This window comes from Colobus angolensis, unplaced genomic scaffold, assembly GCF_000951035.1.
Source record: "Colobus angolensis palliatus isolate OR3802 unplaced genomic scaffold, Cang.pa_1.0 Scaffold237, whole genome shotgun sequence".
Lineage (NCBI taxonomy): Eukaryota > Metazoa > Chordata > Mammalia > Primates > Cercopithecidae > Colobus > Colobus angolensis.
The window spans coordinates 2,927,165-2,950,235 of NW_012115566.1; the positions used below are offsets into that span (position 1 = coordinate 2,927,165).

The 23,071-nt window shown below is 42.1% G+C and overlaps 5 protein-coding genes across 5 annotated transcripts; 2 read left to right on the forward strand and 3 right to left on the reverse strand.

The window, feature by feature from the left end:
* Positions 1 to 12: 12 nt before the first annotated feature.
* Positions 13 to 499, reverse strand: LOC105513904 (histone H2A type 1-H). The gene has a single exon (XM_011944947.1). It carries the CDS (start codon positions 449 to 451, stop codon positions 65 to 67), a length of 387 nt encoding a protein of 128 aa, XP_011800337.1. The 5' UTR covers positions 452 to 499; the 3' UTR covers positions 13 to 64.
* A 194-nt stretch (positions 500 to 693) lies between these two features.
* LOC105513906 (histone H2B type 1-K) lies at positions 694 to 9,206 on the forward strand. The gene is made up of 2 exons (XM_011944949.1): positions 694 to 1,182; positions 8,815 to 9,206. Exon 1 carries the CDS (start codon positions 793 to 795, stop codon positions 1,171 to 1,173), a length of 381 nt encoding a protein of 126 aa, XP_011800339.1. The 5' UTR covers positions 694 to 792; the 3' UTR covers positions 1,174 to 1,182; positions 8,815 to 9,206.
* On the reverse strand, positions 6,867 to 8,204 carry LOC105513905 (histone H4). Its single transcript, XM_011944948.1, has one exon. It carries the CDS (start codon positions 8,189 to 8,191, stop codon positions 7,880 to 7,882), a length of 312 nt encoding a protein of 103 aa, XP_011800338.1. The 5' UTR covers positions 8,192 to 8,204; the 3' UTR covers positions 6,867 to 7,879.
* A 3,402-nt stretch (positions 9,207 to 12,608) lies between the features above and the next one.
* On the reverse strand, positions 12,609 to 14,882 carry LOC105513907 (histone H2A type 1). Its single transcript, XM_011944950.1, has one exon. It carries the CDS (start codon positions 14,850 to 14,852, stop codon positions 14,460 to 14,462), a length of 393 nt encoding a protein of 130 aa, XP_011800340.1. The 5' UTR covers positions 14,853 to 14,882; the 3' UTR covers positions 12,609 to 14,459.
* Positions 14,883 to 15,109: 227 nt separating this feature from the next.
* LOC105513908 (histone H2B type 1-J) lies at positions 15,110 to 22,031 on the forward strand. Its single transcript, XM_011944951.1, has 2 exons — positions 15,110 to 15,561; positions 21,722 to 22,031. Exon 1 carries the CDS (start codon positions 15,178 to 15,180, stop codon positions 15,556 to 15,558), a length of 381 nt encoding a protein of 126 aa, XP_011800341.1. The 5' UTR covers positions 15,110 to 15,177; the 3' UTR covers positions 15,559 to 15,561; positions 21,722 to 22,031.
* The last annotated feature ends 1,040 nt before the right edge of the window (positions 22,032 to 23,071 follow it).

The window sequence follows — 23,071 nt, forward strand, 5'->3', positions numbered from 1 at the left end:
TCTAGGACAGTGTAGAGTGGCTCTGAAAAGAGCCTTTGTTTTTCAGTTTTCACAACCTCGCTCCTTATTTGGCCTTATGGTGGCTCTCAGTCTTCTTAGGCAGCAGCACGGCCTGGATATTGGGCAAGACACCACCCTGCGCGATGGTGACTTTGCCCAGCAGCTTGTTGAGCTCTTCATCGTTGCGGATAGCCAGCTGGAGGTGACGCGGGATGATGCGGGTCTTCTTGTTGTCGCGGGCCGCATTGCCAGCCAGCTCCAGGATCTCAGCAGTCAGGTACTCCAGCACCGCAGCCAGGTACACCGGCGCGCCGGCCCCAACCCGCTCTGCATAATTGCCCTTACGTAGTAGGCGGTGCACTCGGCCCACAGGGAACTGAAGCCCAGCCCGAGAAGAACGGGTCTTGGCCTTAGCGCGAGCTTTACCGCCTTGCTTGCCACGTCCAGACATACTGGTCACAACTTACTTAAAGTAGCCAACAAAACGAAAGTAGAGGCAGCGCCTTTTATAAACACCATTGGGCGCGAAAAAGAAGATATGTCATTGGTTAGAGTTGCAGCTTAATTTTAACCAATGGAAGTACGTCTTTTGGATTTGCTGATTGGGTTGATTAGGTATACCTAACCTCTGACGTCACCCTGAATAACCACCAATCAGATACAGGACTTTAACTCTTCCCCTTATTTGCATGAGAGGGTCTATATAAAAACGACTCCTGGTGCCTTGCTCCCATTACTTCCCGTTTTCTCGGTCTGCTGTTAGTCCGCCTGGACTCGTAGTTCGCCCTCAACATGCCGGAGCCAGCGAAGTCCGCTCCTGCGCCCAAGAAGGGCTCGAAGAAGGCAGTGACCAAGGCCCAGAAGAAAGACGGCAAGAAGCGCAAGCGCAGCCGCAAGGAGAGCTACTCCGTGTACGTGTACAAGGTGCTGAAGCAGGTCCACCCCGACACCGGCATCTCCTCTAAGGCCATGGGAATCATGAACTCCTTCGTCAACGACATCTTCGAGCGCATTGCGGGTGAGGCTTCCCGCCTGGCGCATTACAACAAGCGCTCGACCATCACCTCCAGGGAGATCCAGACGGCCGTGCGCCTGCTGCTGCCCGGGGAGTTGGCCAAGCACGCCGTGTCCGAGGGCACCAAGGCCGTCACCAAGTACACCAGCGCTAAGTAAACCTGCCAAGTAAGCGTCTTAAAGCCCAACCCCAAAGGCTCTTTTAAGAGCCACTTAAATTGTCGGTATTAGAGCTGCAAACACGTGTTCCTAATCCAGGTTTAAATAATGGTGATCTTTTTAAAGGGGTTATTATGATCTCATTACACTGAGTAACGCGTACAGTGCTTGTAATCGAGTACAGGCTAAAGAGAAGCCACATGCACTTTGTTAGTACTGAGCAAGGAATATGGCGCCTAAAAAATTAAGGATATGCAGGAAACTTGCGTTAACAGAAAGTGCTTCCTGGCTCTTGGCGCGAAAATGGATACTTCCGTTGTGTCGAGTGCTGTGACTTCCTGTTAGAACTTGCTGAAAGCCTATTGTCACGTGTACTTTCCACCATTTAAAGGAGTTCTAACTTGAGTTTATGTATTTGTAAATTTGGTTCCCAATGGCCTACCAACCAGTACGTATGGCTTTCGCTGGTAGCAGTTACCTTATTTAACCCCTTCTAGGCTGTACCCAGCTCTGCCTTGCATGCTTCCGTCTCACCCCCTGTTTCCACCTCTCATGAGTGAAGAAACGGAACGTGAGATCATCGCGGAGATTTTTGAATAGTTTACTAGTTTTTAAGGCATGTTCAGCGTCAATTGGTTCAATCAGTAATTTTTCCTTTTGACAAAGCTTATTGAAAAGGAAAAGGAAAAGCAACTGGATCCAGAGGGGGAAACAACAGACTGAGACTAGAGACAGTTCGCCCCGAAGCAAGAAGTTGGAGTAGAGGAGAAGGAAACTTCCCCAGCAGCACAGGGTCTGAGCAGAGTTAGGTGGGTTTTATTGTGTAACTGGAGGCTAGAATGGCTATGCCGGTGATAAGCAGTGTGGAACTTTTTTGGAAGAACCAAGTGAAAGAAAGGGCCCACGAATTTTAAGCTAGGTTGTTACCTGGCTAAATTTGTGATTTAGAAATGCAGGCCAGTTTCACAGGGAAATTTTTAATGTATATGTGTCTCTATATATATTTAAAACATATTTGGCCATGTTCTAGTCTTTGGGGATATTGCCCGCCCTTGAGCATTTGGAGATTAGCAAGGTCATATTGGAAAACTTTAAATACATGCAAAGCATATGTTTACTGTTCATCTAAGTCTTATTTATCCTATCAGCAATTTTGGGGTTACATTAATATTCTAAGAAATGTATCAACAAATAATTATATTTATTGTTTACCTATATAGAAGGCACTGATCTATATCTATACCTATATAGGAGGCAATCACTTGAAGTCAGGAATTCGAAAGCAGCATGGCTAACATAGTGAAACCCCGTCTCTACTAACAATACAAAAATTAGCTGGGCGTGGTGGCGTGTGCCTGTAGTCCCAGCTACTGGGGAAGCTGAGGCAGGAGAATTGCTGGAACCCAGGAGACAAAGGTTGCAGTGAGCCGCGATCACCTGACTGCACTCCAGCCTGGGCAACAGAGCGAGACTCTGTCGCAAATAAAATTTAAAAACAAACTAAGATACACTATGCCAATGAATTCTACCTTCAGGTATACCTGACTACTCTTTACAGACTAAAATTTTTATTCTGAAGTTATCTGCTGTTATTACCTTTAGACTTGCAAAAACTGTTTTTGCAAATGGACATATCATCTTGATTTTATAAAATTTACTTTCAGTCCTGTTTGCTGTTTACAAAATTCTGGAAGTGCATTTGTGTTTTAATAGAAATACTGGGTGGAAGTGGCCATAACTTTCTCCTGCTTTCACCCTCACCCCTTTTCTCACTCCCTTCAAAATGGTCTCATTTTATTTCTCTCTATAGCACAGATTCCCCCCCGCCCCCCGCCCCCGGAGACGGAGTCTAGCTCTGTTGCCCAGGCTGAGTCCAATGGCGAGATCTTGGCTCACTGCAACCCTCCCCCTCCCAGGTTCAAGCGATTCTCTTGCCTCAGTTTCCCAAATGGCTGGTATTACAGGCGCCTGCCACCACGCCTGGCTACATTTTGTATTTTTAGTAGAGATGGGGGTTTCAACATGTTGGCCAGGCTGGTCTCGAACTCCTGACCTCAGGCTATCCATACCCGCCTCGGCCTCCCAAAATGCTAGGATTACAGGCGTGAGCAGCCACGCCCGGTTGATAGCACAGAGTTTAACAGCTGGAAGGAATCAAAAAGTTCAGATCAATGGTATTTCACAAATAGCTACATGGATGCAAAGCTTAATTTGCTCAGATCGTTAGAATCAGAACAAGATTCCATTATGCTCTTGTTTGTTCCCATTATACCGTATACTTCTTTGTCATTTATTTTCTCATTAGTCATGTGTATTAATTTGACTTAATTTGAAACAAAAATAGGGCTCTTTTATTCATTTGTGTATTTCATAATCTCTCTTAGATTGTTAAAAAGTTGAAAGTGCTAAATTGTCTCCTGTCTCATAAATTTTTTTTTTTTTTTAAAGAGTAGTTCAGTGCTTTACAATAATTGCTGTGTGATTCTGGACCACAGCAATTTAATCTAGCAATTGTTACAGCCTCCTGAAGAACACTTGCACAGAATAATTGCCTGCTTCAGATTTTCCCATCCTTTGGGAAACTGAGAGTAGCTCTGGGATTGAAAAGTGGAGGTTTATTTAACTGTGGTTAGGGACTTGGCAATCATATGTTTGGTCTGTGTTGTTATCTAATATCTGAACCTAGAAGTTGGAAGTAAAGAGGTCAATGGACCTAAGAAAATGGCATGGCTTTCTACCTTAGATGAGCTGGAAAAACTTAGTAATTCTTCAAGTCCTTAATACAAAGGAGTAAATGTCACAACTCTATGCCCATGAAGTGTAATATATCATGTCACTGCTTTCTTGATATTACCTGAGGTATAAGTACAGCTGGGAGAAGACCTTATCTCTGTCTTCAGGAATATACGTGAAGGAAAGGAAAGAAATTTTTTTTTTTTTTGAGACAGTCTCACTGTCACCGAGGCTGCAGTGCAGTGGCACTGTGTCGGCTCAATGCAACCTCTGTCTCCTGGGTTCAAGCAATTCTCCTGCCTTAGCCTCCTGAATAGCTGGGATTACAGGCGCCCGTGACCACGCCCGGCTAGTTTTTGTATTTTTAGTAGAGACGTGGTTTCACCATGTTGGCCAGGCTGGTCTTGAACTCCTGATGTCAGGTGATCCACCCACCTTGGCCTCCCAAAGTGCTGGCGTGAACCGGGTGGGTGAGCCACCGTGCCCAGCCTGGGAAATTTGTTGTTCATTTGGTTTCTCCTACTTTTTCATTCTTTCTTGAACTAGGATTTTTCTGTCCTATTATAAGTGTCTGAAAGCCAGTTTGTTACTCTTAAGACACTACTCAAATAGAAATATAATATGGCCAGGTACGATGGCTCATGCCTGTAATCCCAGGACTTTGGGAGGCTGAGGTGGGTGGATCACAAGGTCAGGAGTTCGAGACCAGCCTGGCCAGTATGGTGAAACTCCATCTCTACTAAAAATACAAAAATTAGTCGGGCATGGTTTCGACTAATGGGACACCTGTAGTCCCAGCTGCTTGGAAGGATGAGGCAGGAGAATGACTTGAACCTGGGAGGCAGAGGTTGCAGTGAACCAAGATCATGGCACTGCACTCGAACCTGGGCAACAGAGCGAGACTCCATCTCAAAAAAAAAAAAAGCGGGTGGGGGGAGGGAATATAATACATGTCATACATGTACATCTTATCTTTCCAGTAACCATTTTTAAAAGTTAAAAAAAATCAGGCGCAGTGGCTCATGCCTGTAATCCCAGCACTTTGGGAGGCCGAGGTGGGTGGATCACCTGAGGTCAGGAGTTCAAGACCAGCCTGTTCAACTGGTGAAACCCCATCTCTACTTAAAATACAAAAAATTAGCCGGGTGGGTATGCATCTGTATTCCCAGCTACTCAGGAGGCTGAGGCAGGAGAATCTCTTGAACCCGGGAGGCAGAGGTTGCAGTGAGCTGTGATGGCGCCATTGCACTCCAACCTGGGGGACAAGAGGGTCGAGACTTCGTTTCCAAAAAAAATAAAGTTACAATTAATTTTAATAATGTATCCTATTTGACAGAATGTATCAAAAATATAGTTTCAGCATATAGTCAATACAGAATGTATTAAATATCTTGCATTCTTTTTTCATTTCAAATCTTCAAAATCTGGTGGGTATTTTACACTTTTACAGTATATCAAAATAAATTTTCATGGGGAATTCTTCATCTGTAAGTAGAATAAGAAGATTCTGATTCATGTCCCTAAGGTGTTCCAAGCATACTTGGATGTTATCTAATTGAATCCAGCACCAGTTTTTAAATGTAAACTAATTAAAATATAATTAAACACTCCCTCAGTCACATGCCACATTGTAAGTGCTCAAACTCCATGCATGGCTAGTGCTATACCATAAGACACTCAGTGAGCAGAAGTTGACCTAAAACCCACTAGGGCACTATGCAAAGGATTACAATTCCTTCTGGCGACACCACTTACTACAGTTTTTCCTAAGGGAGTGTTTAATCCATTGGGCTTGGAACATGAAAAATGACAGGGAAGGACATGTTACATTGCTGCAGACTTCTTTAACAATAACATAACTATATAGACACAAAATGAAAACGACTTTCTCAGGTAGGCCCGCAAACTGACACATGAAAATAATTCATTCCTATTGGGATAAGTGACAGGCAGGTTTTGTACCTGTCCTGACACATTTCCCCAAATTCTCCATTATAGGACTAGCACCACTACTACTCTCTGTGATGGCTTCTCTATCTACTAAGAGAATGTGATTAAGAATATTACAGGTTTGAGTGAGTGTATGTTCAGCGCAATTTGAATTTATGCTCCTGGAAGAATAAAAATTTAAAAATTACAAGTTTGGGTCACAGACTCTAACATTTGTGAATTGGTTATTTGATTTGGCCTCTATTTTGCCATTTTAAAATAAGAGTAGTAAAATCTATCATAAAAATATGAGATATGAGATAATCCATGTAAAGCATTTAACACACTTTTCAACAAACTTTCATTGTATCTTAGGAATTACTTTCCTCTTTCACTCTTTGTTTTGTCCCTTTTGTAATACTTTGAAAATTTTAGGTATTGTTAATCATTGCTTATTTAGAGAGTAAGGTCAATCTTTTGTGAGGTCTTCCCTTAGCTCACTCTTAAAGCTACTCTTAGAGCTATTTCAGAAAAGCCTTACTATCCACTTCAAGCCAAATCAGGAGATAAGCAGCCTAAATACTTTTCTTTTCCTCCCCAGATTGATGCCTGCAGCTCCTGGGGAAAGTGGAAGGCAGATAACTCCTTTATGAAAAGGCAGCATTCAAAAACTATAAAAAATATAAATCCAACATTATTAAAATTCTGTACATCCAAAGATATCACGAACAGTTAAAAACGAACCCACAAGGTGACAGAATATATTTGTCACATACTGACAAAGTTCAAACTCAAATATATAAATATTTATAAATCAAAACTCATAAAATAAAAACTGTAGAGAATCTGAATAGACTATTCCCAGAAAAGGGGGAAAATCTCCAAATAGCCAAAAATCTCATTGAAAAAACTCCAATCTGACATTAGGAAATGCTGATAAACAATAATTCTGAAGCACTGCTGGTGGAATATGGGAGTGTAAATTTTAAAATACTATCCTGGAAAGCAAATTGTTCATTTTTACTCATGTTGAATATGCACATACTTTTACCAAATAATTCCACTTTCATGTAACCAGAAAATGCACAGGTGTGTACAGTGCTGTTTTGTAATGAGGAAAAAAAAAATCAACAGAAATGAATAAAGTATTTACTGACACATTAGAAAACTAGATTAATGGTGAAAATAACGTAGAACTGCACATTTCAACACGGATATATTTCAAGAGCAAATGTAAAAATTCATGAAGACGTTTAAAACAGATTAGGGGTATGTGCATCTAAAGTTAAAAATAAAACGCGTAGGAACAGTAAACACCAAATTCAGAATATCAGTTTATCCTAGAATATTAGTTAATTCTAGGATAGGAAAAAGGGAGGGCTGTGCTACTGAGAAGGGACATGAGGATTTTAACTGCACTTGTTGAATAAGTGGTGTGGTCACCAGCGCATTTTGTATACTTGATATATTTCAGTATTTAAAAATCGTATCAGAAGGCAAACATATAAAGGAATATTATTACTAAGACTCTTAAGACTACCCAGCTGTCTTCTACAGTAGTAAAAGTATGGTCTGCTCCCCACATGCAGAGCTCTGTGCCACCCACGTCTTCTTAAACCAGCCACCACTAAGCTTTCCTGGAGGCTCCAGCATTTAATGGAGCCCTATCAAACCCCTCATCTCTCCCCAGACGTATTTGAAGGGCCAGAGGGAAGTTCTAGCCCGCCCTTTTTTAGGCCCCAGACCCCTTGGCTTTCTAAACTAATCCGAGCGGTAAACCGGCTGCAGGCAATTTCCAAGCAGCCGCCAGAAGTTACTGGCCAGCAGAGGCTCTTCTGGCCTTGGGAAATCTCGGCCCAGGGCCATCTGTAGTCATCAGCCCACTTTCGACATCCCGAGTTAATCTTTTAAAACAGGATAAGAGAACTCACTGAGAAGGACTCTATTAAGAGACTCACTTTGCTGTCATTTCGACTCTTTTGTTGAAAGCTTAGGGGCCCTAAAAAGGGCCTTTTTAGAGAAGGACAGGGCTTCAAAATGCAGTTTAGCCGCCGAAGCCATAAAGGGTGCGGCCCTGGCGCTTCAGCGCATAGACCACGTCCATGGCGGTGACCGTCTTGCGCTTGGCGTGCTCGGTGTAGGTGACTGCGTCCCGAATCACGTTCTCCAGGAACACCTTCAGCACCCCGCGGGTCTCCTCATAGATGAGGCCGGAGATGCGCTTCACGCCGCCGCGGCGAGCAAGGCGCCGGATGGCTGGCTTGGTGATACCCTGGATGTTGTCGCGCAGCACTTTGCGATGGCGCTTGGCACCCCCTTTCCCCAGACCCTTACCTCCTTTGCCGCGTCCTGACATTATCAAGTGATCAGAGAACAAAGATCTGCTGCCTGTGATGGCAGCTTTCTTTTATGGGTAAACCCTGCGGACCAGACTGAAAACCGGAAGAGCTTTGGCGGGAAGTCCCTCCGCGTCGGGGGAGGGGACCTAAAAGGGAAACAGGCCTGCTGTGCACTACTCCCTTTTGTTCTCCTTCAGTCCTTTTTAATCCTTAAGACCTAGGCTGTTTTTCTTCCTTTTTTCATTTAACATGATTCCTGCCTCATAACAAAAATGTTAACATTATAGAAGATACATAAAGCAAAAAGAATAAAATATTATCTCTACATATATACATTTTCTTTAACATTATTTGTGTGGAACTATGCTATTTTGTGGCATTTTTCTCCTTAATATATCATGGAAATATACTCCATATGCTAAATTCCTAGCAATACAAGATAGACTCATATAGAATTTAAAGATCGTTCAGGTATATTGCTAAGTTATCTTCTACTTATTTTCATTTCCAGTGTTTGGAGTGGAGAATTATCCCCCCAGATATCGAGCTTGGTAATCCTGGGTGCTTTTGAAAATTTAAGGTTCTCAGAAACAAGTCTAAGAATCAAGGTCCCTCTAACTTTGTCTTGCTTCTCTTCCAGGGAGGGACTTTCTCTGAAATTTCCTGATATGACCAAGAAAGCTTCTTACCAAAAGAAGCACAATTGCCTTCGGTTACCTCATTATCTACTGCAGAAAAGAAGACTGAAGAATGCAACCATACCTAGATGGACTTTCCCACAAGACAAAGCTGGCCTCTTGAGCTCATTCAGATTCCAAAGAGAATCATTTACAAGTTAATTTCTTTCTCCTTGGTCCATTCCTTCTCCCTAATAATCATTTACTGTTCCTCAAAGAATTGTCTACATTACCCATCTTCTCTTTTGCCTCTGAGAAAGGGTATATAAGCTTCTGTACCCCACTAGGGGGTTGAGGTAATTATTCTGTGGTCCCCAGCCCTGTACCTTAATAAATTTGTATGCCTTTTCTCTTATTAATATTCTCTTATCAGTTGATTTTCAGTAAACTTTCAGAGGGCAAAAGGGAGGTTTTCTCTTGGCCCCTACACCAGTAGCAGTTTCTGATATGCCTACAACCTTAACTAATGGTGGGTAGAACCATTTTAAATAATCTAACTGTACTAATAAGGATTTGATTTCTTGTATATAGAAATAACTTTTCAAAAAGTTAATCAGCTGGTTAGTCAGTACAATACATGACCTATTTCCCCCACTGATTTGAGGAACTTATCATATACTGAATATATGAGCCACTGCACCCGGCCTATTTGGTGATTTTCTTGCTACTCTTTATTTCAATGAGTTCCTTACAGCAATGCTTGAAGTATTTTCAAAGTACTCCACTTAAATGTCATAAAGTAAATGAAGATAAAATTTTCATTAAAATACTTTTAAAATTTTTGCATTTACATTGCAATAAAAGAAAACTTGCCATACATCTTTGGAAAACAAAACAAAATTGATATGACTCGCTGTAACTTGCTGTAGCTGAATTCAGTATATGTTGTAAAGAGGGTAAGGTAGCATAGATTAATTGAATACTTAATCTAAGGGTAAATACAAATTAAAAATAACAGGCTTAATTATCTGTTGTAAACAAGAGACTTCCTTTCCCATCACTTTCAAGATGTCTTTCTCTGTCCTTTTAAAATGTATGCAAATCCTTTTAATGACTAAATAGGCTTTATAACAGAATATTTTCTCAATGCCTGGAGAGCCATCTCTTTGAAATGCACATCATTTAAAAAGATAGTGCTCTGTCTCCCAGTTTCCAGTGAGAAAATAGGCCAAACTTTAGCTGTCACCTAACTTCGAATTGCAAAACCTATCCAACGTGGCTATACATAATAAGAAAGCAAGATTTCTTTCTGGTTTTGCAATCTCTTCGTAAGATTGCCTGTGATAAGCAACTCTCTGGTTTAATGCTTATTCAATAATAAAATTATTTCCTTTCTATTCTTTGGGAGATTTCAAAATTGTATTTCCCCAACATTAGTTAACAAATATATTTCTCTACTTGAGCTTCTCACCAATCAGAAACCATTTTCTGTATCTGATTTCATGAGCTTTCGCATAGCAATTAGTGACAATAAGGATAGCAATGAATGGTAAAACGTGGCAGAATATGCCATCCCAAAATATGCCATTTTGGAATAAGATTTTGAGATAAAGGCAATTTACAAGAGTAGGTACAAGAAAGGCAGAAAGGCACTCTCACTGTTCCCTTTTTCCTCCCTAAAAGCAGGAATTAAAATTCCCATGTCCGTGTGAAGAGACCACCAAACAGGTTTTGTGTGAGCAACAAGGCTGTTTATTTCACCTGGGTGCAGGCGGGCTGAGTCCGAAAAGACAGTCAGCAAAGGGTGGTGGGATTATCATTAGTTCTTACAGGCTTTGGGATAGGCGGTGGAGTTAAGAGCAATGTTTTGGGGGTAGGGGGTGGATCTCACAAAGTACATTCTCAAGGGTGGGGAGAATTATAAAGTACATTGATCAGTTAGGGTGGGGCAGAAACAAATCACAATGGTGGAAAGTCATCAGTTAAGGCTGTTTTCACTTCTGTGGATCTTCAGTTGCTTCAGGCCATCTGGATGTATATGTGCATGTCACAGGCTTAGCTTGGGCTTGGAGGCCTGATGTGGAAGATGTCCTCCCTGTACCAAAAGGAAAAGACCATTTTCATCAAGGGCAGGAAGTTGAAACCAAGAGAATTCTGTAAAAGCAGATCTCCTTAAAATAATTGTTGTTTTCCTTTAGCCTTCCCACATAGTTATATTTTCACAATTTACTCTGTTCAACCGACTATAAAAGCATTTAGGTTTTGCTACTTCTTTGGGGTCTGTAATTAGAGCTCCCATGTCCCATGCCACATAAAATTTATATTAAATAAATTTATATGCTTTTCTCCTCTTAATCTGTCTTATGTCAGTTTAATTATCAGGCCCAGCCATAAAAACTCTTAAGAGAATAGAGGTAAAATTTTGCCTCCCCTACAAGGATGTTTGAGTTTTTCAGACTCTTTAGTTTCTGAAATTGATGGTAAATTTAGTTCTGAAATTGATAGTAAACATACACACAGTATAACATTTTTAAAAATGCGATGCTAGTCAGTCTCTTTTCTAATAGGATAACTATCAAGATAAACTTAGTTCAAATAGAGTAACTCTGAGTACTCAACATTCTTTCACATTACAAAACAAATCTAGCAGCAAACTTTATTATGTCAAAGGTGTTTAAATCAGAGCAACTCCATCTTGAATAGGAGCTGGGTAAAATAAGGCTGAGGCCTACTGGGCTGTATTCCCAGAAGCTTAAGGCATTTGTATTCACAGAATGAGTCACAGAAGAGGTTGGCACAAGGTACAGGTCACAAAGACTTTCCTAATGAAAGCATGAGGTAAAGAAGCCAGCCAAAACCTACCAAAATCAAGATGGTGAGGAAATTGACCTCTGGTTATCCTCACTGCTCATTATACACACTTATAATGCATCAGCATGCTAAAAGACACTCCCACCAGTGCCATGATCATTTACAGAAGCCATGGCAACGTCGGAAAGCTACCCTATATGGTCTAAAAGGAGGAGGAACTCTCAGTTGGGGAATTGCCCACCCCTTTCCCAGAAAACTCATGAAGAATCCATCCCTTGTTTAGCATGTAATCAAGAAATAACTATAAATACCCTTAGAATAGAACAAAAGAACAATTTTCTTTACTTCTCTAATAAACTTGCTTTCACTGTACTCTATGGATTTGCCCCGAATTCTTTCTTGAGAGAGACCCAAGAACCCTCTCTTGGTGTCTGGATTGGGACCCCTTTCCAATAACAGTTACACTTGCAAAATACATCCTGTGTCCAACCACTGTACATTTAATTGTGAAATTTATTAAATATCAATTTAAACAAGTTGAAAGACCTTTAAAGACAAACAATTCAAAAATGAGTAAAATTATCATTTGGGCTACACAGTATAAAAATCCATCAAAAAGCCAAATATTTTACTATTTTGGGGGCATCTCAAGTACCTATTTTTGCCAATTGTCAGCACTTGTTTCTGTTCCAGAACATCATATTTATACTAGGATTGGAAGTAGTTATATTTTAACAACAAGAAACAGAAACAATAAAATGTTACAAGATGTCAATAGACTAAGTGCTAAAGAAATTCCAGATAGGAAGAGGAGGTATCTAGAGAAAAGGAGCTGAAAAGAAATGGAGTAGGTCGACCAAATTTTAGAGCAAGAGTTTTTAACCTGAGGTCCATACTTATATGTCACAACGCCCCTAAGGATAAAATTCAGCAATTGGAGGGTGCTGAAGGGGAAGTCTGTGAGTTTGGGTAGTAAAATATCTATTTTTAAAAAGTTAACCTTGACTGAACTTGAACATTTCACTTTATTATGAATTTAGGCCACAAATCTCAGTATCTGTTACTTTGTAACCCAAAAGACATTAGATATTTCATTTCTCATTACAATTGCTGAGTTATCTTGAAACATTTATACTCCTCTAATTAGTAAACAGCAATTAGGCTCACCAAATCATATAATGTGTTAACTATATTAACAACATAACTATATAGGGCCATTTATCACTATCAAGTTTTAAAAATACTCTGATAACTGTAATTTAACTTCGGCATTTTATATACTTAAAACATCACTCTGAGATTTTCCATGTTACCAGACAGCCAAAAGTGTCTACAATACGCAAGAAAAATGAGTTAGTGTCTTTTTCTCAAGATTACATCAGAGTGGGCCAGGCGCTGTGGCTTACGCCTGTAATCCCAGCACTTTGGGAGGCCGAGGTGGGCGGATCACGAGGTCAGGAGATTGAGATCATCCTGGCTAACACGGTGAAACCCCGTCTCTACTAAAAATACAAAAAATTAGCCGGGCGTGGTGGCGGGTGCCTGCAGTCCCAGCTACTCGGGAGGCTGAGGCAGGAGAATGGTGTGAACCCGGGAGGCGGAGCTTGCAGTGAGCCGAAATCACGCCACTGCACTTCAACCTGGGCCACAGAGCAAGACCACGTCTCAAAAAAATAAAATAAAATAAAAATAAATAAATAAATAAATTACATCAGAGTTCAGTGAACAGAGGTAGGAAGCAAGATTGTGCAATCTTGGCATGAGTATTCCTTATTTAGCTACAACACCAAAAGTTATTTGCACTATCGTACTAAATAAATAACCCTCCTCCACAGAAATTTGCCAGTCTTGCTAGGAGGCCTGTTTGTGTCAGGAACGCCCAACACTGTACTTTTCTAATACTCATAAACATTTCTAATACTTATTTCTAAAGTACATTTCTAATACTCATCATGTGTTGAACCATATTATAATCCTCTATGTATTTTCCCCCGTATCTGTGAGGAAGACGTTTTAACAGTCTGTGTGCTAACATTTTACCTCAAATTTCCTGAAAGGGTTTTAAGGTTTATTAGAAATAACTATCCTGTCAAGTTCTTCTGGGTAAGCAACTTAGGATATTAGGCCTTTCCAAATGAGAAATCTTTCTTGGGCTCCAGATAACGTCATCCCAGTATTTTACTCACTTCATTTTAAAGGAATACTTTGAAACATGCAGTGGGGTGGGTAAGAGAATGCTTCACAGCTATCCATCAGGAAAGATGTGTCTCTGAGAGAGCCTTTGCAGGGAGGTGGACTATCGTGTCACAAAGTCCTGCAGCCTCGCTCTCCTACAGCGGCGTCACCGCCGAGCTCTCGCAGGAGGCAGCTTGCTGATCCGCAGCTCGGAGTTCTGGTAGCGCCGTACGTCGCGCAGGGTCACCGTGCCGGGCACGTAGCGGCGGGACATCTTGCCGCCCTTGGCCCGCGTCGAATAGCTGTCTGCTAAATTCTAGCCAGGGCAATAACCCTTGTGCCAAAGTGCTTCAAAAACTCACCAAGCCACTGGCACTCTGTGGACACACACTAAGTTTAAAATAAAGTAGTGGCCTAATACATCTGTTCACATCCTAACTTTTAAACGTGGTAGAATCTGGACCACCTTCCCTGTAGTTTTTCTTTTAAATCTGCAGTGTTCGCTACACACTGTCTTCAGAAGGTATAAGGATGGGTAACTCATGACTTAAGTTTTCCCATGTCTCATTTTCTTTCACATGGAAGAAATGTTAAGTTCTTTTAGAGAAGACGTGGGTGGCCCTTAAAAGAGCCGTTGGTTTGGACTCGTTTTACTCCAGTTGCCACAAACTAGTCCAGGTAGTTACTTGCCCTTCGCCTTGTGGTGGCTCTCAGTCTTTTTGGGCAGCAGCACTGCCTGGATGTTGGGCAGGACACCGCCCTGTGCGATGGTGACTTTGCCCAGCAGCTTGTTGAGTTCTTCGTCGTTGCGGATGGCCAGTTGGAGGTGACGCGGGATGATGCGGGTCTTCTTGTTGTCGCGGGCCGCATTGCCCGCCAGTTCCAGGATCTCGGCGGTCAGGTACTCCAGCACCGCTGCCAGATAAACCGGCGCGCCGGCCCCAACCCTCTCGGCATAATTGCCCTTGCGGAGCAGGCGGTGCACTCGGCCCACGGGGAATTGGAGCCCGGCCCTAGAGGACCGGGTCTTGGCCTTAGCGCGAGCCTTGCCTCCCTGCTTTCCACGTCCAGACATAGCGAGCACAACTAACTCACCACAACCAACTACGAAACAAACACGCCAGGCGGCGCTTTTTATAAACACTATTGGGCGCGAAAAAGAAGACGCGTTGTTGGTTAGGACTGCAGTTTAATTTCAACCAATGGCAGTACGTCTTCTGGATTTGCAAATTCTGATTGGGCAGAACTGACCGCTGACGTTACCCTGAATAACTACCAATCAGACACAAGACTTCAACTCTTCACCTTATTTGCATAAGCGATTCTATATAAAAGCGCCTTGTGGTACCTTGCTCACTCTGTTTTTCTTTTTCCGTGGAGCTTTGTAGCTACTGTTCGCTATGCCAGAGCCAGCGAAGTCCGCTCCCGCCCCGAAAAAGGGCTCCAAGAAGGCGGTGACTAAGGCGCAGAAGAAGGACGGCAAGAAGCGCAAGCGCAGCCGCAAGGAGAGTTATTCCATCTATGTGTACAAGGTACTGAAGCAGGTCCACCCTGACACCGGCATTTCGTCCAAGGCCATGGGCATCATGAATTCGTTTGTGAACGACATTTTCGAGCGCATTGCTGGTGAGGCTTCCCGCCTGGCGCATTACAACAAGCGCTCGACCATCACCTCCAGGGAGATCCAGACGGCTGTGCGCCTGCTGCTGCCCGGGGAGTTGGCCAAGCACGCCGTGTCCGAGGGCACCAAGGCCGTCACCAAGTACACCAGCGCTAAGTAAACAGTGAGTTGGTCGCAAACTCTCAACCCTAACGGCTCTTTTAAGAGCCACCCATCTTCTCAAGGAGAGAGCTGGTGCTTGTATTCCTCCTATGCTGGCCATTGATAAGTACTTGTAACTCGTTACTGTGTTTTTTAGTCTGAACTAATCCTTGATGACTTTTTTTTTACATCTGCCATTCTAATCCCCTTAGAGTTAAGTAAGGAGATGGGGAGACTTTCTATGATACGTTCGAAACCAATTAAAATACTCGTCGGTTCCCCCAGCGGATAGTGAGTTGGAACACTGCCAAGTTCCAGCGGTTATCAGTTTGAATTTGTCCGGGCAGCGCCCGCCCTTCCTCTCTGCATCCTGATTAGTTGCTGTATCCAGGAAGTCCACGGCCGGTTTGGGTGCGGTAAAGGAATTCAAACCCCGCCTTTATTTGGCCTTCCTTAACAAACTCAGTAAACTGTCAGTTTGTCAGTTTCTCATTCTTGAGTATTTTACCGCTTTCGGGAAGGAGATTTCTCAGTTTTCATTAGATAGAGCGATTTTTTTTAAAAGGGACCCTTTATGGCAACATAATCAGTTTTTTTTTTTTTTTTTTTTTTGAGAGGGAGACTTCCTCTGTCACCCAGACTGGAGTGCAGTGGTGCGATCTCAGCTCACTGCAACCTCCGCCTCCCGGGTTCCAGCGATTCTCCTGCCTCAGCCTTCCGGGTAGCTGGGATTACAGGCATGCGCCACCATGCCCGCATAATTTTTGTATTTTTATTTTATTTTATTTTTTTTTGAGGCGGAGTCTCGCTCTGTCGCCCGGACTGGAGTGCAGTGGCCGGATCTCAGCTCACTGCAAGCTCCGCCTCCCGGGTTTACGCCATTCTCCTGCCTCAGCCTCCGGAGTAGCTGGGACTACAGGCGCCCGCCACCTCGCCCGGCTAGTTTTTGTATTTTTAGTAGGGACGGGATTTCACCATGTTGGCCAGGCTGGTCTCGAACTCCGGACTTCAGGTGATCCACCAGTCTCAGCCTCCCAAAGTGCTAAGATTACAGGCGTGAGCCATCCAGTCCGGCTGCAATGGAATTTGAAGGCCGTAGTTTTCAGCCTGATCAATGCTTTATTTCTAATTAGAATACTATTTTCCCTTTATGGTATATCTATATAAGCAAAGGCATTAGAAGCCTAAACAGGACAATTCGGGGTGTTAGGGCAGAAAACTTGAGGACATTTATCCCAGACTCTTTTCTGAAATAAGTCAATTTCAATTTTAAAACTCCTTTCTTTAGTATTTTAAATACTGTTTTTGACTTTGCCTACAAGTGAGGAAAAACAAGTTCCCGCTTACTCAGGTTGTCACAAATGAGATCCAGTCATCCAACAAACGATGTTGCTCTAGCTTGTAACTATTCAGTCATATGTCTCTTAGGTAAAAATCTAAGGTCTATAAAGCATTTGGAAGCTCCCACTATGACTGGCTTTAGGTTTCAAAGGTAGTAATTGTATATAAACTTGAGTTACTATCTAGTTTATTTAAAATGGATCTAAATTTAGCAGAGTAATAGCATCTAAAGCAATTAGTATTTTTGTTAAATTCACTATCAAATACACACTTTTGTTGACTCAAGCCCTACCTATTTTTTTCAAAGCCCAGTTTAATATTGTCTGTTTTATGAAATTTCTTTTTTGAGCTTTTTCTCGGACACTTGTCCAGCCTTTGAAAACTGTCTCTGTAGAGTTTCTAAAATATATCTCTTTGAATTGCTATCTGGTTTGTTGTATATATTTCTATGTAGAAAATATACACTCAAGTTCTTTTCCTTCACTGTAATCCCATACTAATGATAACTGAACTGTTATCAATTCTGTGAATAAATAGAACTTAAATTACTTTTATGACATTATTGTTATGTTACAGGGGCCTCTGACCCTCTCTATTAATCCAAATAGTCAGATGATAATTTCCAAGCTAAATAAATTGCTTCTTTGTCTTACAAGATATAGAAATCAGAATAAAAAGCAGAGTTTGTAAGAAAAGGAGGATTGCGACTGACTCATGGGCATATTGTCCAGCCACAGGTGAAAATTTGTAAAGGCTAGGTTTTCGAAAACTAATTCTGTTACTCAGAAGACTAACTTGCCTACGGGGTAATGAAACAAATGATCACCTTACGGGTTATTTTCATCTTGCTAGTGTCCCCTTAAGAATAAGCACAAAAAATACTTTGCTTGAAAAACTGAATGGGACTGGGTGGGGTGGCTCATGCCTGTAATCCCAGCACTTTGGGAGGCCGAGGCTGGTGGATCAGTTGAGGTCAGGAGTTCGAGATCAGCCTGGCCAACATGGTGAAACCCCATCCCTACTAAAAATACAAAAATTAGCTCGATGTGCTGGCGGGACCCTGTAATCTCAGCTACTAGGGAGACTCAGGCAGGAGAATCACTTGACCCCAGGAGGCGGAGGTTGCAGTGAGCTGAGATCCTGTCACTGCACTCCAGCCTGGGCAACAGAGGGGTTTCCGTCTCAAAAAAAAAAAAAAAGAAAGAAAAGAAAAACTGAATGCTACAAGTTCAACCCATTACTAACCAGTTCCTGAAGAACTGGCTTTTTTCTCTTTTTTTTTCCTCTGGCTTTTCCCTTCATTTTAAAAAGGGGGATGTAACAGTACCTCTTGAGCAAATAGTTTTGGTATACTTACAACAATGTCCTGTACATAGTAAGCATTCAATATAAGCTGGCTAATACTACTGACGCCAGTTGTAACAGTAGCATTAGAAGCCATAACTCAAGTATGTCCATAAATGGCAATAGGAAAAAGAATTGCTGTCACTCAGCACAATTTGGAGTACTGAATGCCATTGTTTACTTTTTCTAGAAGGAGAGTGACCTAAGACACTGATCTAAACTGAATGTACATGGTTAATGGTTTGGATAGACAGAGATTTTAAGTAGGCAAAAGTGGAGGCTGTGTTGACAAGAAGCTTTGCAGAACGGTGATATGGACAAATTTCCCAGAATGGTCCCAGAGTATGAGAATAATGTCCCATATGAATGCTAACCTAAATTCTCACTCTTAAGAGGAGGCTATCAACAGTCAGGTACACATCAACCGTGTGGCTGTTATGTAGTCTCTTTTCCTATCACCCCACTGATTGCCCAAGTGATTTATTTGTAAACAATGTGACCAGGATGGCAGGCAATGGTAGAGGTGATAATTGAGCTCTGTAGTATAGACTTAGCTCACCAAGGCTGACCTCTGGATACTGATGCTGCTAAGTGCCCCATATGTCAGGGGAAGTATTCTTGTATTCTTGCAAGTATTTTGTCATGGATAAGGCAGGGATTTGTCTTCACTGAGATAAACACTCTGAATTTGGATATGCTTCACTTTGCTGTTGGTAGCAGGACCGCCTATGAACTTACTGAACACTTTATACCTCATATCTCAACATTTTTTGGACCCATTTCTATACATTATACAGAAAGGGTAAGGTAATGAATGGATGACCATGGGACTCAGTAGTCCTAATGTGTACCACATTCCTTATAAGCAGAAGTCTCAGTTTTTGGAAGACTCAGTTAAAGTGGCATGTAGTCATTTAGCACCCTCTTGGAGTACTGTTCAATTTTGGATGTTGTAGATGTGCTGAATAGCGACTAAGAAAAGGCATAATTTCTTCTGTAGCCAAAATGCATTGGTTAAAGAAAAGAGATGTAGGAATGGAGTGGTCCGTCTCATATTACACTTAATAATAGCCAACTCAAAAAAGTTATGCTTTTCATGTTTCCAACTCAGGGCTCTCTGCTGTTTTGTTACAGGCCGGGCGCGGTGGCTCAAGCCTGTAATCCCAGCACTTTGGGAGGCCGAGACGGGCGGATCACGAGGTCAGGAGATCGAGACCATCCTGGCTAACATGGTGAAACCCCGTCTCTACTAAAAAATACAAAAAACTAGCCGGGCGAGGTGGCGGGCGCCTGTAGTCCCAGCTACTCGGGAGGCTGAGGCAGGAGAATGGCGTGAACCTGGGAGGCGCAGCTTGCAGTGAGCTGAGATCCCGCCACTGCACTCCAGCCTGGGCAACAGAGCAAGACTCTGTCTCAAAAAAAAAGAAAAGGAGGAGTACATACTCCCACCAGTAGTCATGGAGATGCCTCTTTGTTTATTGATTTACCAAAAATGATTTATTTTTATATGAAGTTTAAAGCAGTTTAAATTACATTCATTTGCTGGCTTAAAGAACTGTGGGAAGTCTTGACTTAATGGGAGTTGGGCTTTTGGACTCCTCTGTTTGTCAGTTTTCTTTTTATTTCTGTTTCCACCCCCGCTTCCCCCACTCCTCCCCTCTCTTTTTAGGGGTATAGGCAAGGAACCGTGACAGATAATTTGAGTATTTTTTAAAATACTCTAATAAAAAGTACACCTTTGGCCGGGCGCGGTGGCTCACGCCTGTAATCCCAGCATTTTGGGAGGCTGAGGCGGGCGGATCACGTAAGGTCAGGAAGGAGATCAGCCTGGCCAACATGGTGAAACCCGGTCTTTACTAAAAATACAAAAATAAGCCAGGCGTAGTGGTGCGTGCCTGTAGTCCCAGCTACTTGGGAGGCTGAGGCAGGAGAATCGCCTGAACCCGGGAGGCAGAGATTGCAATGAGCCGAGATCGTGCCACTGCACTTCAGCCTGGGCGACAGATTTCAAAAAAAAAAAAAAAGAAAGAAAATCATTTTTTCCACAACACTTTTCAAAGAATGTTTTAAAAGCAATGACAATCCATAATCAGTGAGAATTCCCACCCAGATTATGGTCTCAATTCCTTTTTCAAAGAGCAGTCAGGCTACTTGGAGACTTGGGTAAATTTATGGATTTTAATACATTCAAGAGGAACAGCAACCAAATGCCGTATTTGGATCTGGTGGGATCTCATTCAGACAAAATCAGTATAAAAAATACTTGAGACAATTCAGGATTTTCCTTCTTTAAGGGCTAGGTATTGGATAATGTTACACATCATTTTTTAAATTTTCTTAGGTGTAAAATCTTAGTGTATTTTCTTTATATCCGTATCTGTTAGGGTATTTGTGAAAATATTCATGATTAAAATCACATATTTGGGATTTCATGTTTTGGATATTTTTTAGACTCCCTCATCTGTCAGTGTGGGTGCGGATAATGAAACAAAATGGGCAAGATGTTGGTAACTGTTGAAGCCTCCGCGACGAGCCTTGGGAAGTGCAGGATTCTCTGTATTTTTGTGTCTACTCTACCACTCCCTTTCCCTTCCAAAAAAAAAGTTAAAAAAAAAAAAATGGCCAAATCAGTGAACGTATTTCTTTTTTGGTCAACAAAGGGCTACCCTGAGAGAAATCTACATGCAGAGGAGTTCAGGCGACTGAACTAACGAAACGCCCGAAACGCCGCCGTTGGCACAGTTCTCGGGGCCGCACCCTCGTCTGTCCCGCAGGCGAATTGAGAAGCGCTATCGCCATCTTGTGGCGATAATGGATAGGATAATGTAGCTAAAACTTTGTTTCGTTTTGTGATTTCGATTACGTATTTCATTGCTACGGTTTAATAATTGAATATGCAAAAAATACTATAAACCATCCCATCCCCAAAAGCCCCCAGCCGCCCAGTTCCCTCATCTACTTGGCAACGATTCTCTTTTTGACCAAACTCTAGGCGGCTGCTTCTGAGCCCCCTTCTGGACTAGGTGGCCACTTTGGCCTATAAAGACCTAAACAAACCCGAACGTAGTTTCTAATAGCCCCGATCTCCTCAAGTGCCTGCCTGAGAAAACTCAATTGATGCCGCCAAAGGAATTTACCGTTTGTTTCAGTCAACGTCTGAAGATAGGGCCCTCGTCTCCCAGGCTCTGTGGAGCCTGATTTTGATATGTGCCAGTTATGAAACCCAGATGGTTTCCCACTGTCAGTGATTACTAAATAAAATCTATTTTTGTCATTTAAACTAAGGCCTGGCTGTGTTTTATCTTTGATATACTACAGTGAACCACTTTTCGTTTCCTGTGCACCTGTCTGGAATACCTTTATACAAACACAAATAAACAAATGTGTCCTCTTTCATTCAAGTTTGCCCCCTTTCATTCAAATGATTGATGGTCACATGTTCTTCACAGGTTCTGTCTCTTGCTTTTCTCATTAACTATCTGTCTTTCTTATTGCAGGTGGAGTGGCTGAAACTTCTCAGCAGGTGCACCTACACTAGTGACCTGAGGAGAGAAACCCTAACCCCACAATGGCTGCATCTTCTCTGAAGACGACAGTGATGCTCATCTTTGAAATGAAGGGCAGTGTGTGCATTTCTCCATGAAGGTATCCAGAAACAGCGGTGCCACAGCTGCTGTGGGGCGGCTGAACTGCTATTCCTTTTCTAGGGTGGGATCCCCACCCTTTGTAAGGAAGGATATTGGGGTCCTAACCCTGGGAACCTATCTTGTCAGTGAGGCCTTCTTTAACTGCCATCTTGTAATTGAGCACCCCATCTGTGTTTCCTGTTCCAATATAGGCCTTTTTTTTTTTGTCATAATATACAGATCTGAAATGCTGTGTTTTACTTATTTATTGGCTTATTATCTTTACTGTACCACCCTCCACACTAAAAGTTTTTTGGAGCTGGATTTGAGAGTTGTGGAGTAGGTTATATTTTGATCACTTGTATTTCCCATCTTCTAGAACAGTGCCCAGCGAAGTACTTCTCGGAATAAATGAATAAAGTAATATTCCTCTGCTCCGCTGTTGCCAACTGGAATATCCTGAGGGAACTTTCTTTGCTTTCCTCAGGGGATGATCCAGAAGATAAAAAACAAATTGTCATTCCATATAGTCCTCTTCTGAGTGTTTTTCAGTTTTGTTAAAACTCAGATTTCTTCTTTTTACCTGAATGTTTTTTTGTTAATGATTATTAGCATATACAGTATTTTCTTCTATCTACCAAAAAAGGCAACTGATACAGTGCATGACTTGAAAATATACCTGCCTTCTCTGAGGCTCAAACTCAGGACTGTATTATTTGGAAAGCCTTGTAGCCTGGTTGGGTTGTGGCTCCCAAGAAATCATACCTAATTTCCCTTTGAGAGCACTGATTTCTGAGTTTCCATTTCTCCCAGAAGAGAAACACTGTCTTGTAAGAATTTATGTGTCGTGAAGGCTTCCTTTTTCATCCTGCACTTAGAAGGACCCAAGACTTGAGGGCTGCGCTGTCAACACTATTCCTTGTTCACCCTCTCTTTTGTTCTAATTATTTATGTCTTCCTGGCTTCAGAAATATCAGTTGCTCTTTCACCAGCCATTGTTTCCTCTCTGGCCCTAGTACAGAGTAGGTGACATAGTACCGCTGAAAGGCTGAATGCTGGCAAACTTGTCTCCAGCCTAGATTTCTCCTTATTTTAAATCTGCACTTGCAACCACATGGCCTGAGATACTCCTCTTGAAAATGCTACCAAAAGGACCTTATCATAAAAAATCACCACCGTCTATTCAGGGCTATATATTAGGGGACAATAAAATGTGAGTCA

What these genes read in the sequence shown, in the direction of transcription:
- LOC105513904 (XM_011944947.1), bottom strand. Translation starts at nt 451, where the DNA reads ATGTCTGGACGTGGCAAGCAAGGCGGTAAAGCTCGCGCTAAGGCCAAG.
- LOC105513906 (XM_011944949.1), top strand. Translation starts at nt 793, where the DNA reads ATGCCGGAGCCAGCGAAGTCCGCTCCTGCGCCCAAGAAGGGCTCGAAG.
- LOC105513905 (XM_011944948.1), bottom strand. Translation starts at nt 8,191, where the DNA reads ATGTCAGGACGCGGCAAAGGAGGTAAGGGTCTGGGGAAAGGGGGTGCC.
- LOC105513907 (XM_011944950.1), bottom strand. Translation starts at nt 14,852, where the DNA reads ATGTCTGGACGTGGAAAGCAGGGAGGCAAGGCTCGCGCTAAGGCCAAG.
- LOC105513908 (XM_011944951.1), top strand. Translation starts at nt 15,178, where the DNA reads ATGCCAGAGCCAGCGAAGTCCGCTCCCGCCCCGAAAAAGGGCTCCAAG.